This window comes from Hyperolius riggenbachi, chromosome 11 (genome assembly GCF_040937935.1).
Source record: "Hyperolius riggenbachi isolate aHypRig1 chromosome 11, aHypRig1.pri, whole genome shotgun sequence".
NCBI lineage: Eukaryota > Metazoa > Chordata > Amphibia > Anura > Hyperoliidae > Hyperolius > Hyperolius riggenbachi.
The window spans coordinates 183876576-183889674 of record NC_090656.1 but is presented as its reverse complement, the minus strand read 5'-3'; the positions used below and the strand labels follow the sequence as shown (position 1 = coordinate 183889674).

Below are 13099 nucleotides of genomic sequence, written 5' to 3'. Positions count from 1 at the left end.
ATCATCAGTCAGGGCCACCCTGCATTCGGACTATAAGGTGCTAGGACTTTTTGTCCCCACAATTGGGGGAGAAAAAGCGCATCTTATAGTCCAAAAAATAGGGCATATCATTTTGCTTAGTGCCTGTCCTGATTACACAACAGTTTTTTTTTTTTTTATGTAAACAGTGCAGTTGACTATGGAAAGTATACATACAACTGTAAATTTCTACAGAGAGCACACAATTTTCAATATTACGACTAATCCAGCTAAAATTTAGTACGGTAAACGAAAAACAAAAAAAAAACAGTTTTATTTAAATCAAATGTTGCTTAAGACTTTTTTTTTTTTTTTTCCTTTTCTTTTTTAAACAATCCTATTACAAAACATTATAAAGCTATAAAATATTAATTTAAAAGCAAAACCTATGGAAAAGTCTTAGAATATGATCACGTAACTTCTGGCAGCTTGGCAGTGAAAGGTAAATATTGGCATTGAAGAGAACATGTTGGCAAGTAAAATGATGATCAAGAGTGATGTTATTCTAGAATTCCATGTTCTTTACCACAACTTTATTTGCCTTGTAGACAGTGAACAGTCCTGTTTGCGGTGGTGTGTAGTTTGGGTGTAAACACATTTTGAAGAACGATATTAAATGGTGGTCAGCCATTGAAAGAAGCCAAAAGGATTCTCTGATTATTGCTGGTTCATGAGTATGTAGTGTTATCAAGTCCTTCATCAAGAATAGATGGTAATCACCTCCCTTCCGCCACCCCTGACCAGCAAAACCCTTTCCAAGCCTTCAGTCAAGACTTCAAGAAATTCCATGTCTTCAAATGTAGTTAAGGAGAACATAGAAAATCATCATACAAGTTACACAATTATTATGATTTGTTCCTCAAATGATCATCTCACCTCAACAGACATGTGACATGATGCGATAAACCTGGGTACATAGTGTACTAGTCCTAGTAATCACTTATCTGAAGCACCTCTCCATTTTTTTTTAGTTTTTGTTTGTATTAAAAGAGTTAAAAAAAAACAAAACCCTAATGCTGATACAGTCGAGCAGAAGTCAAAACCAGCATAGTGTCTCCTGAAAAGTAAACAGCAACCAAAACAGCTCTATTTGAATGAAGACATACTAATGATAACTAGATAAGGCTATTAAGTTCAAACATCTATTTGGTTTTCGTTTTGCAGATGAATGAAGAAGATTTTAAATTTGACTGTCTTACTTGCGGTTTAAAACTTAGGCCTACATGCAATTCACTTTTTCACCAAGCCGCGTCCCCGGTACTGTAAGCAGTAGCCCGGGGCTGGACACAGAAGAAAATACGATCATCGCTGGAGAGAGCCTTGGTGAGTAAAACTCCCTGATCACTACTCACACTCACAGCGCTGCCTGGGAATCAAGAGGGAGGGAGGGATCGATCAGGAAGCAGGGGAAGTGAGCTGTGGAGGGAGGATAGGAATGGCCACATGCAATCAGCGGGGATGGGGGTTGGACCAGGAGGCAGGGGAAGTGATCAGTGGGATGGGTGGGTCGTGATATCTGCCTGGGGCCACATTCCTGGGGCCGATCAGGATAGCTGCCTGGGGACACATTCCTGGATAACTTATACTGCAACATGTATAGCTGCTAAATACTGGGGACACATTCCTGGCCAACATACACTGCAGCCCTTAGAGCTGCTTACTATACTGGGGACACATTCCTGGCTAACTTATAGCTACTAACTATAGCAGGGACACAATCCTGGATAACTTATACTACAGCCCCTACAGCTGCTAACTATACTGGGACACTTATTCCTCGCTAACCTATACTGTTGCACCTATAGCTACTAACTATACTGGGGGCACTTATTCCTCGCTAACCTATACTGTTGCTCCTATAGCTGGCTAACTATACTGGCGACATTTATACCTGGCTACGTATGCTGCGGCACCTATACCTTTACTGCGGCACTTATACCTGAGTAACCTACACTGCGGCACCTATATCTGGCTACCTATACTGCGGCACCTATATCTGGCTACCTATACTGCGGCACCTATATCTGGCTACCTATACTGCGGCACCTATATCTGGCTACCTATACTGCGGTACCTATATCTGGCTACCTATACTGCGGTACCTATATCTGGCTACCTATACTGCGGTACCTATATCTGGCTATCTATACTGCGGCACCTATATCTGGCTATCTATACTGCGGCACCTATACCTGGCTAACCTATACTGGGGTAACCATGCCTGGCTAACCTATACTCACCCTTTGGAATGCTAATTCCTCGTCGTGTACCTCCGATAGCTTCCCCAGAGTCCTCTTCCATGTTCTGTGATTACATGTTCCCCGGCGATGGGTGTTGTTGACGCCAAGGCCACGCAGCGTCATTATCTGGCGGCAAACTATTTTTTGTTTTGAATTCAATACAGTAACCTGAATTGAATTCAATATTTAAAAAAAATAAAAAAAAATGCTTGAAAATTATTTGAAATTAATTGAACCACTTCTTGTACAGAAATCCTGGGGAAATTGAATGCTAGGGAGGTTAAAGAGAATATGAAAATTATCTCCTAGGAGAGAACTCAGGAGAAAAAAACCAGCATGTGGGCCCTAATCTTAGAAACTCAGCACTTAAACTGAAAACAGAATTGTCCAGGAGTCTCTTATTTTTATTTACCATTAGTAGAGTACAGAACACAGAAATAATGAGATTGGGAAAATCAGATTCAGAACAAAAAACACCCAATTCTATTCTATTATCTTAATAGGGTTTATGGGTTCTGATTTATCAAACTGCGGCAGGCAGCATACAGCAAATTTTACAGTTACTACCACTGGCAGCATAGAGCAAGTCGCCTTATTAGTGCAATCCCTGTTACCCAAGTAACGTGAGCATTGCAAGGGTGATGTGCACTACAATGTGCCCCTCCCTGGCAACCTGGCAATACTCACACGACTTATGTAATACAGGTCAAACTAACTAGGCAACTTGCTCAATGTTGCCAGAGGTAGTAAATGGTCAAACTACTGTGCACTGCCTGCGCACAGGAATCTTACCACAGTTTAATGCATCTAGCCCATGGTGAGCACAACAGTATCAGGAGGGAAAAGTGCAAGATATGGGCAGACGGGTGATAAGGCAATACCATAATGCTAGACAAATGCACAGTGACACACACCATCTACTATATTTGAAAAAATGAAATGAAAGTAGCTTTTGGCAAGGTCAACGGAGATCAAGGCCTGTATTCAATAAAACGTTCTCCTGAATCTTCTCGCAAGAGAGGTTCTCTTATCTAATTTCCAAAATGCATTTCCAGCAACTGGCAAGCAGGGCCGGATTTAGGCCAAGGCCTGCTAGGCCATGGCCTAGGGCACCACAGGATGAAGGGCACCAAAGCAGCAAGCTAAACTGGTGCAGCAATTGAAAGCTTGCAAATGCTGCAATACAGGGAGATGTGCGAGCGCCTGACCGCGATACTCTGCTGCTAGCTGCCTATGCAGCAGCCACCTTGCTCTCGGTGCACGTTTGCATGGTTGCCGGCAGCTATGGACTTGGGCAGCATTGGAGAGATGAGCGGAGAAATGAGTGACACTGATGGCGGCTGCGTTGTGAAGGCGAGCTGGCTACCTATACTGAAAGGTGGGAGGATGGGAAAAGGAGGGATTAAGGGAGTCATCTGGCTACCTACACAGGAGGGAAAGGGGGGAAATTAATCTGGCTACATTTACTAGAGGTAAGGGGAGGGGTCATCTGGCTACCTATACTGGAGGGAAAGGGGGAGGAGTCATCTGGCTAGCTATACTGGAGGGAGGTCATCAGGCTGCCTATACTAGAAGAAAGGGGTCATCTCGCTACCTATACTGAAGGGGGGTGGTTGGTGACAGTGGCCTAGGGCAATAAAGAGTACAAATCCAGCCCTGCTGGCAAGTGAAAAGTGTAAAAAGATAACAATAATGCTAGACTTAAGTTAATTGGGGAAATGCATTTGGAGTACTTTTTTGCTTACTGGGTTTTTTGAAAATCTGTCCTATGAGAAAGCTCAGGAGAAATGGTAATTAAAACAGACTGTCTTTGGTGTACATATCTCATATTTATTCTTGGCTAAATCCAATAAAGGGACACTTATTCAGCTCTGGTAAGAAGAAAAATTCCCTGATGGAGTTCAGAGTGAATGCAGAATGTAAATGGTACCATCAGTTTTGCATCCGCATGGAACAATTAAACCTGTTTGTTCCACGACTGCACCCAGTCCATTCCACATCGCCGCTCATCCGTGCCACTGCTTGGTCACTTCTAAACAGCCCGGAGGCTAGCAGAGGCATGGAGCTCCCCATAGGCTACAGCAGGCCAATTCTCCCTAGCAACAGGAAGCATTTTCATTGGTCTAACATGAACCAATGAGATTTCTGCCTGTTGCTAAGGATACCCATTGGTCTTCTGCAGTCCAATGGAGATCCCATGCTATTACCGACCATTGGGCTGTTTAAAAGGGACCGATCAGCAGCGGGACAAGAAAGTATCACGGCGGCAATCGAATCGGGGAACGCGGATGCGGCGAACTAGCCTAGTGAGAACGGATCCGTGTTTTTTAACAAGTGGAAGCAGATCCTATTTTTAACATAGGATCTGCTTCCTGCATTTAAGCGGAGTGTAAAAAAACAATGGGTACTTTTTTAAAGCAAGTGTGAACAGACCCTTAGCCCCTAAAGACTAAATACAACACCAAACTACTGGGAGAACAGGGAGTTGACACGTAACACAATTACACAGACATTTCAAGGTTTCTGTTAAAGGATACAATTTTCATCCCCGTCAGGATTTTTAGGAGGTCCTGGCATGTTAAGTAGTACTAGTTTGGCATCGTGGGACTTATTTACTATTACCTCATTCAGCTTAACTGCAGTGTGCATCCTCCGAACGTTAGACTGATCGCTGCAATGGCACAAAAAGGGAACTTAGCAAGTGAATCTCAAGAGACATTAAAAAGTAAAATATGTACACAATGTTCAGACGGCCACAAGCAGTTTACAAATGTTATAACAGCCATTTATTAACTCCCATCCCCACATAATATTAATGGTAAATTAACGTTTGTTATTGCTTAGCTCAGTTATTTGACTACAGACTGTATTCTCCTCTTTCTCATCTTCCTACAGGAGGCACAGCACTATGTCACACAACATACCTTAACCACTACCCGCACGAGCGATACTTATTTCCAGCTGAGCTCAGATTGGTGAATGGGAACATATGTTCCCAAAGCAAATCAAAGTGCCTGATTCATGAATGATCACTGCTGTGATCAAAGTCTGTAAAAACAAAAAAAACCTTCACTTTCCTTTAGCTTAGAATGCTGTGATTCAGCATTTTAATCTGGAAGGATACATCTAGTGGATACATTTAATAATGCATCACAAAAAATCCTATCAATAAAATGCCCATTAATCCCTTTTGTCCCCTTCCATCGACCCCATAGTTACCAAATTTAAAAACTTGTGAAAACACAAGATGGTAACGGAATTTGTTTAAAAGAATTCATCAATGGTTATAATTTAAGACTTCACTTACTGTAGCTTTTTATATATGTATGCCATGAGGGCAATTTATTGTTATTGCGCAAAAGGTGGATCAGCGCAACACCAGGCCGCCTCCGAATGGCCTCCATCAGAGATGCGCTGAGCCCCTCCAGGAACTACAAACGCACCTTGAACCCAAACAGAAGCTCTGCATATACACCAAAAGGATGGCTGTTAAGTGGGAGCAGCTGACTAAAAACGAATTACATTAGTACATAGCAAGGAAATGAGCAGCGCTACTTAAAAACAGACTAGTGCCTACCTGCAAAAGAGTGCAAGCCCCACTTGTAGGGTCGAATACACACCGAGCATACACATGACCTGTCTACCACTAGAGGAGGATGTTGGTTTCCATTAACAGCTTGCATGCAACCTATTAACCACCCTGGCGTTCTGATTAAATCGCCAGGGTGGCTGCGGGAGGGTTTTTTTTAAATAAAAAAAAAACTATTTCATGCAGCCAACTGAAAGTTGGCTGCATGAAAGCCCACTAGAGGGCGCTCCGGAGGCGATCTTCCGATCGCCTCCGGCGCCCAGAATAAAATAGGAAGGCCGCAATGAGCGGCCTTCCTTGTTTTGCTTATATCGTCGCCATAGCGACGAGCGGAGTGACGTCATCGACGTCAGCCGACGTCCTGACGTCAGCCGCCTCCGATCCAGCCCTTAGCGCTGGCCGGAACTTTTTGTTCCGGCTACGCTGGGCTCAGGCGGCTGGGGGGACCCTCTTTCGCCGCTGCTCGCGGCGGATCGCCGCAGAGCGGCGGCGATCAGGCAGCACACGCGGCTGGCAAAGTGCCGGCTGCGTGTGCTGCTTTTTATTTGACAAAAATCGGCCCAGCAGGGCCTGAGCGGCAGCCTCTGGCGGTGTTGGACGAGCTGAGCTCGTCCAGACCGCTCAGCAGGTTAAGTACTCGTCCCTCCCACTGCGAAGAAGTCAATCCTCCATGGGAGGGGCCTAACACTAACTAAATCCTAACCTATGTATATGCATAGCCTGGGTGCGGCTAATATTATTGTTATTGCTGCAAAAAAAAGGGCTTGTAATTACTTCTAGTACAATGAGAAAACCAAAAGCACAAAGTGAAAAAAATACACCTTTATTTCCAAATAAAATATTGTCACCCAACATTGTACTAGAAACAGCATTTCAAATTTGTGATTACCAGAACAAATAGCATTTTTTATTTTAATTTTAAAATGATAGTGGTTGAAAATGGAAAAAAATAGTTTTTTTTTCACGTGTTACTTATTTTCCCCTTTAAAATGCATAGAAAATAAAGTAATTACCTCCCCCCAAATGAATGGGAAGAATGCTGAAATGTTAAAATTGCTCTAGGCCATAAGGGGAACACAACCTGTAGTGATCAGGTAGTTAAGTGCTCCTGAGCAAAGAATGAATCTGTAAAATACACACACACACACACACACACACACACAACAGCATGTGCTTATACTTACCTGTCCATCCGTTTGGTCGGTGTCCTCCTCTCCTTGTGCTGCTCTGACCTCTGTTCATGGCTCTGACTGAATCCAATTGCTCAGATCGGGGCACGTTCTGTCCATTCACACTTCCTAGAATGTCACGCTCCTGACTGGCTGTGCACAACACCCACGAGTGTTCTGGGCAGCCATACTTAAGAAGTGCCATTCTTAAAGGACAAATGCAGTGAGAGGGATATGGAGCCTGCCATATTTATTTCCTTTTAAACAATATCAGTTGCCTGACTATCCTGCTGATCATCTGCCACTAATACATTTAGCCATAGACCCTGAACAAGCAAGCAGCAGATCGGGTGTTTCTGACATTCTATGTCAGATCTGACAAGATTAGCTGCATGCTTGTTTCTGGTGTGATTCAAACACTGCAGCCAAATAAATTAGCAGGGCTGCCAGGCAAATGGAATTATTTAAAAGAAAATAAATATGGCAGCCTCCATATCCCTCGTTACAGTTGTCCTTTAAAGAAGTGCCAATTGGAGCAGCACTGCGGATGGGATACTAATAAAACCAATGGACAGGTAAGTGTAAGCACCCTATACTACACCATCCTGGCATGTTTTTTTTCAATATTTATTCCAGCTCAGGTGCACTTTAAATTCCTGTAGTGGTTTATTCATGGAAGTCACTCGCACTTTCTGGAAAGCCATATAGTGAGTGATGAGAGGGGAATCATAGAACATACTCGAGTCTAGCAGAATAGGACAATACAATTTAAAGCAAACCTGAACTGAAAAAAAAATCAAGAGATAATTACAATATATGTGTAGTAGCAATAGTTTATAGAATTTTTCCTGGGCTTAATTTTCCTATTTTAATTCTAAGGGGTTACATTTTAAACTCGATTATGCATAGCTGCCATATCAGGGTGACATAAAACCTGGTTCTTTCAGCTACCAACAAAAAATAAATTTGCTTTGCAGCACTCTCATACACACTGCTACATTCAGAGTGCTGATCATAAAGAAGTCCTTTGTGAGTGCTGATCTCATCATTAGAGCTGGAAAGTGAAGATGGGGCACTTCACTTCTTAAGTAGTACTCGGGGCACACAAAGGAGTAAATTAAATGTAACACTAGATGGAAACAGGGGATGGATTTTTGTTTATATTTTACTAGCCAGATACCACTGTGCAGCAGAAATGGACAGACCCAGCTGAGCTGCAAACATGGACATGCATTACCAGCCAGCAAGAGAAAGCTTTGTGTGCGATATGTAGCAGGCAGGGAAGTGAGCCACACTAGAAAGGGGGGGGGGGGGGGGGGAGAGGGAAAAGTGAGATGGTTCACTCCAACCCTGTCAAGAAGCAGAGGGAGCCAACTGCACGGAAAAGTAAGGGAACAAGGCATTTAGGATAAAAACATAGCAGTGAACAGCAAAGAACTTTAGAGATTGGTCCGTTATCTCACCAGAAACGTTTCATTATGAGTTTTCTCATATTTACTAAATTAACTTACGGTGTGATATTAAAAAGTTCCCTGAAGGGTTCCAATGCATTGCGTTTGATCTTGTGTTCCGCATTACCCTTGCACCAAGTCATGTGAATTTTATCAAGCTCGATCGCAGAGTCCTCTTCTTCATCAGAATAAAAGCTATCCAAACGAATAACAGAATGTCTGTCCTTCACTGTCTGGGCCTAATTGATACATATATATTAAAAACCCCATCAAAACGAACAAAAAACACAAATGCACAATCTGGAAAAAAATTACTATTTTTCAAGCTCAAGACATGGTTCTTCAAAGCGGGATTAAATTCTACATATGATGAATTAAATAAAAAACATATGGGGGTGGGAGGGGAGGGGGGTGTCCTGCAGCCGCTCATAATGGATGCTCTCCCTAGCTGCATCTGTGAATATCGGAGCCCATGCCAGTGTCACAAACTACAGCCGTTGGGGCCTCTTCCTTGATGGGCACCCATGTGACCTGGATGGGTGATTATAAAGGCTGCAAAAGGGACAAATGCAGCCATTTTCTGCCCCTGCCAGGATGTTCCAGTGGATCCAAGATGGCGCCCGTATGAGATTGTGCACAGAGCCAGACTCCATAGAGAGTGAATTGGAGGAGGAAAGCCACTCTTCTAGGGTTAAGGGCACACAAGCAAAAGAAAGGGATGGTAGAAGGGGACCCAAGTGACACTGGAATTCAAGACTAAGCACTCCTTGACAAGTTTAAGGTAATCTTGCAATGAGAGCTAAAGGAGTCCTTTGGTAAGCTGGCTGCTCACTTGTCTAGGAAAATAAAGGAACTGGGAGCTAGAACAAATGAACTTGAGAGACACATGGATAATGCTGTCATAGATGAACATGAAAAGGTCTTAGAGAGTCCATTCAAGCTGATTTGCAGGCAGCTCACTTGCATCAGGACCTTGAAAACAGGGTCTACAGGGGAAACCTGCATGTGCAAGGCCCACCAGAAAGTATTACCGATTTGACATCTACTGTTACTGCTTTATTTAAAGAGGAAGGGGAAAAAAAGCACTCCAATAGTGTAATATTGTTTACTGCTAAAGAGAAGCATGTGGTCAGTTTGATCAGCTCTAGATTGTAAGCCTTTGGCAGGGACCTCTCCCCTTGTGTATCATACTTGACTGTGTGCACTTTACCCAGAATTTGGAACTTGTAATTGTTACCACTACCACTCCAGTGTATGATCTAGCATTGTACTACTATCTGCATTGTGTTGTGTATCTTATTGCTATTACCTGTATTGTTGTATCTATTGTCTATTACCTGTATTGTTCTGTCACCCCTGTTATCATTGTCTGTAATCCTATTTATTGTACAGCGTTGCGTAATATGTTGGCGCTATATAAATCTAATAAATAATAATCATCTGATAAATTTGTAATCAGAACCTTAAAAATCTAACACATGATCATGCTCAGCAAATCAGAGCCTTACAAATCTATAAACTGAACAACTCATCACATGCTTCTCCATGAGTTCTTCTAGGAAAGGCCATCTGTATTCACCTGTCCTATCTTAGCCAACACTTCCCTTTAGTATATCAAGCCTGTGTCTCGGAAAGAGTCCGTGCTTTTACATGCATTCTACTGTTCAAATGAGACTTTACTATTGCTGATCCTACGGGTCGGTATTTACTTTTGCGAGAAACACTGACACTAAAGTCACACTGGTTTCATATTCTGCACACAGGAGCTCTTTCTACCCAATCTTCAAGTAGTAGACCACCATAGTTTGTGAACACTAATTCTTTGAGGTGACACGAATATGGTTTTAAATGTTGACCTGGCCAAGACCTATAATATTAATCCTGTGTCAAGAATGGCGTAAATGCACGGTGGTGAGTAATTAACGTCTACACTCAGGACTGGAATGAGCGGTCATAAACAGGGAGTAGAGGGCATATTTGAAAAATAATAAACCTCATTCATCTTATGGTGTTTAATTCAATTTAATTAAACTTTGCGCAATTGATTTATGTCATTAGCAAAGTCCTACACGGCACCAATTTAGTCAGCAGTAGCCATGACACCCAATCAGTTCAAGATCTACACATTCTGCTTTAGCTGTATCCATTTTGAAGGTCTGAACAAGAACAACATTAACATACTGTACAATAGTTAACACTGGCATTTTATTGCAGTTTGACATTATGACCTACCTCACGTTCTCTTTCTGTCTGGGTAAGACGCATTTGCCTTAGCATCTGAGAACGCTGTTCCATCATTAGTGTCCTCTCATATGTATAGGCAGAAATGTCGCTGTTGTGCTAGAAAGATATCAGCAGTTGCTCAACATGTATTCATAAACGGGCTTGTAATAATTAAATATTTAAAAAAAAAAAAAACACACACACACACACACACACAAAACAGGAAAAAAAATACACCTTGATTTCAAAATAAAATATTGTCACCAAACATTGCACTAGGGACATAATTTAAATGCTGTAATAAAAAGGACAAATGGGCAAATAAAATGTGTGGGTTTTATCTACAGTAGCACTTGATTTTTAAACTATAATGGCTGAAACCTGAGCGGTAATGACTTTCACATTTTTTCCCTTATTCTCTTTAAAGAGAGCCCAAGGTGGGCTCAAAAAAAAAAAAAAAAAAAAAAAAAAGGTAGGCTACCTGATCCGCTGGGCTGAGCGGATCAGGTAGCTGCAAAAACGGCCGACACTGCACGACACTGCACTGAGAGACTGTGTTGTCTCTCGTAGCATGCAGGGAGGCGGCAGAAGGCGCGGTCAGGGGGAGAGAGCTGCCCAATGGCAGCTCAGGAAACCCTGTAGGGTTTACCTGTTAACCTCTGAGTTAGCGACAAATCTTGTCACTAATCTCGGGGGGCTATATCGCAGTGGTGGGGGACAGAGAGCAGCGGTTGGTGGACACAGAACCATGTCATTAAGCAGAGAACCTCTTTGTCCCATCTGCCCCCAGAAGATCCACCTCGGGTTCTCTTTAAAAAGAATAGGAAATTGGTAAAATAATTCTCACCAAAAAGGTACCACCCAAAGAAAGCCTAGCTTGTCCCACAAAAAAATACAATCAAAATGTATAGATCATTTTGGTGTGAAAAGTAGCTATAAAGTTATTAGCGAACGAATGGAAGGAGCGTGATATGTGAAAATTGCTGTGGTTCTTAAGGGGGAAATAGTAGTGAATTGGTTAAGGCACGTCAGATAATATATAGAGAGTAATATGGAGGCTGACCTATTTCTTTTTAAACAATACCATTTGCCAGGCAATCCTGCTGTTCTTTCTGGCATCAGCACCATAATGCTGGGCATACACTGAGCGTTTTTCTGTTATCAATCGCGCCGCTGATGGCTTGATTGACAATATCTGACAGGTCCGATGACCTGCCGGATAGATTCCCTGATCGATCCCCGCCGGCGGACAATAGCGGGGAATCGAGCAGCTGATAAGGAGCGCCGGCAGGGACGAGCGGGAATCTATCAGTGAGGATGAGCAGGGACTTGGCGGGGATCGACCTGTTTTAACCAGCATAACACCTGAAACAAGCATGTAGCTAATCCAGACTACAGGCAGAGCACCTGATCTGCTTGTTCATGGGCTATTGCTTAAAGTATTGAAGGCAGAAGATCGACAAGACAGCCAGGCAACTGGTATTGTTTGAAAAGGAAATAAATTTGTGGGTCTCCATACAATTATGCTCATAAGTTTATTTACCCTGGCAGAATTACATGATTTTGCAACCATCACTACACAAACTAAATGACCCCAATAAAAAGTTTATATACCTCAGCTTTAAATACTGTGTATTGCCCACTTTAACATCAATGACAGTTTTAAGTCTTTTGTGGTAGTTGGGAATGCGGCTCTGCATTTTCTGAGATGGTAAAGCTGCCCATTCTTCCTGGCAAAAAGCCTCCAGTTCCCGTAAATTTTTGGGCTGTCTTGTATGAACTGCATGTTTGAAGTCTACGCAGAGTAGCTCAATGATATTGAGCTCAGGACACTGAGATGGCCATTCCAGAACCGTTATTTTATATTGCTGTACACAATAGCAGGTCGACTTGGCTTAGTGTTTTGGATCATTGTCAGGCTGTACTGTCCAAGTACGTCCCAAGCTCAGCTTCCTAGCTGATAAGTGCAGTTTTTCCTCCAGTATTTTTTGATAGCTTACTGCATTCATATTGCCATCAATTATGACTAAATTTCCTGTACCTTTGTAGCTCACACATCCCCAAAACATCAGTGATCCACCATCATGTTTCACAGTAGTAATGGTGCACCTCTTATCATAGGCCTTTGATGCATCTGCTCCTTAGTTTGCTATTCTACTTGTTACACATGGCAGTCTTTATCAGTTGAAATAAAGCCATTTATTGAGTTCTGTATTTCCCCTGAAGTTATTTGTGGGTTTTTCCTTGCATCCCAAACCTTTTTTTTTGTCCGTTGTGGCTGAAATTTTAGTTGATCTAACATGGTTTGGTTTCAACAGAACCCATAATTTTTCACTTCTTAAAAAGAAAGGTTAACCATGCTGACTGACATTTTTCATTCCTTGGATATTTTCTTATACCCCTTTTGAT

At 42.4% G+C, this 13099-nt stretch overlaps 1 protein-coding gene across 1 annotated transcript in view; it reads right to left on the bottom strand.

Annotated features, from left to right (window-relative positions):
* Positions 1-311: 311 nt before the first annotated feature.
* Positions 312-13099, bottom strand: part of SLC12A4 (solute carrier family 12 member 4) — a 135468-nt gene continuing 122680 nt past the window's right edge. The window contains exons 21-24 of the mRNA XM_068261427.1: positions 10700-10807; positions 8528-8706; positions 4796-4929; positions 312-809 (exon numbers count right to left, since the gene is read on the bottom strand). Coding sequence (XP_068117528.1) covers positions 718-809; positions 4796-4929; positions 8528-8706; positions 10700-10807 — 513 coding nt within the window. The 3' untranslated portion in view covers positions 312-717. The remainder of the gene's footprint in view (positions 810-4795; positions 4930-8527; positions 8707-10699; positions 10808-13099) is intronic.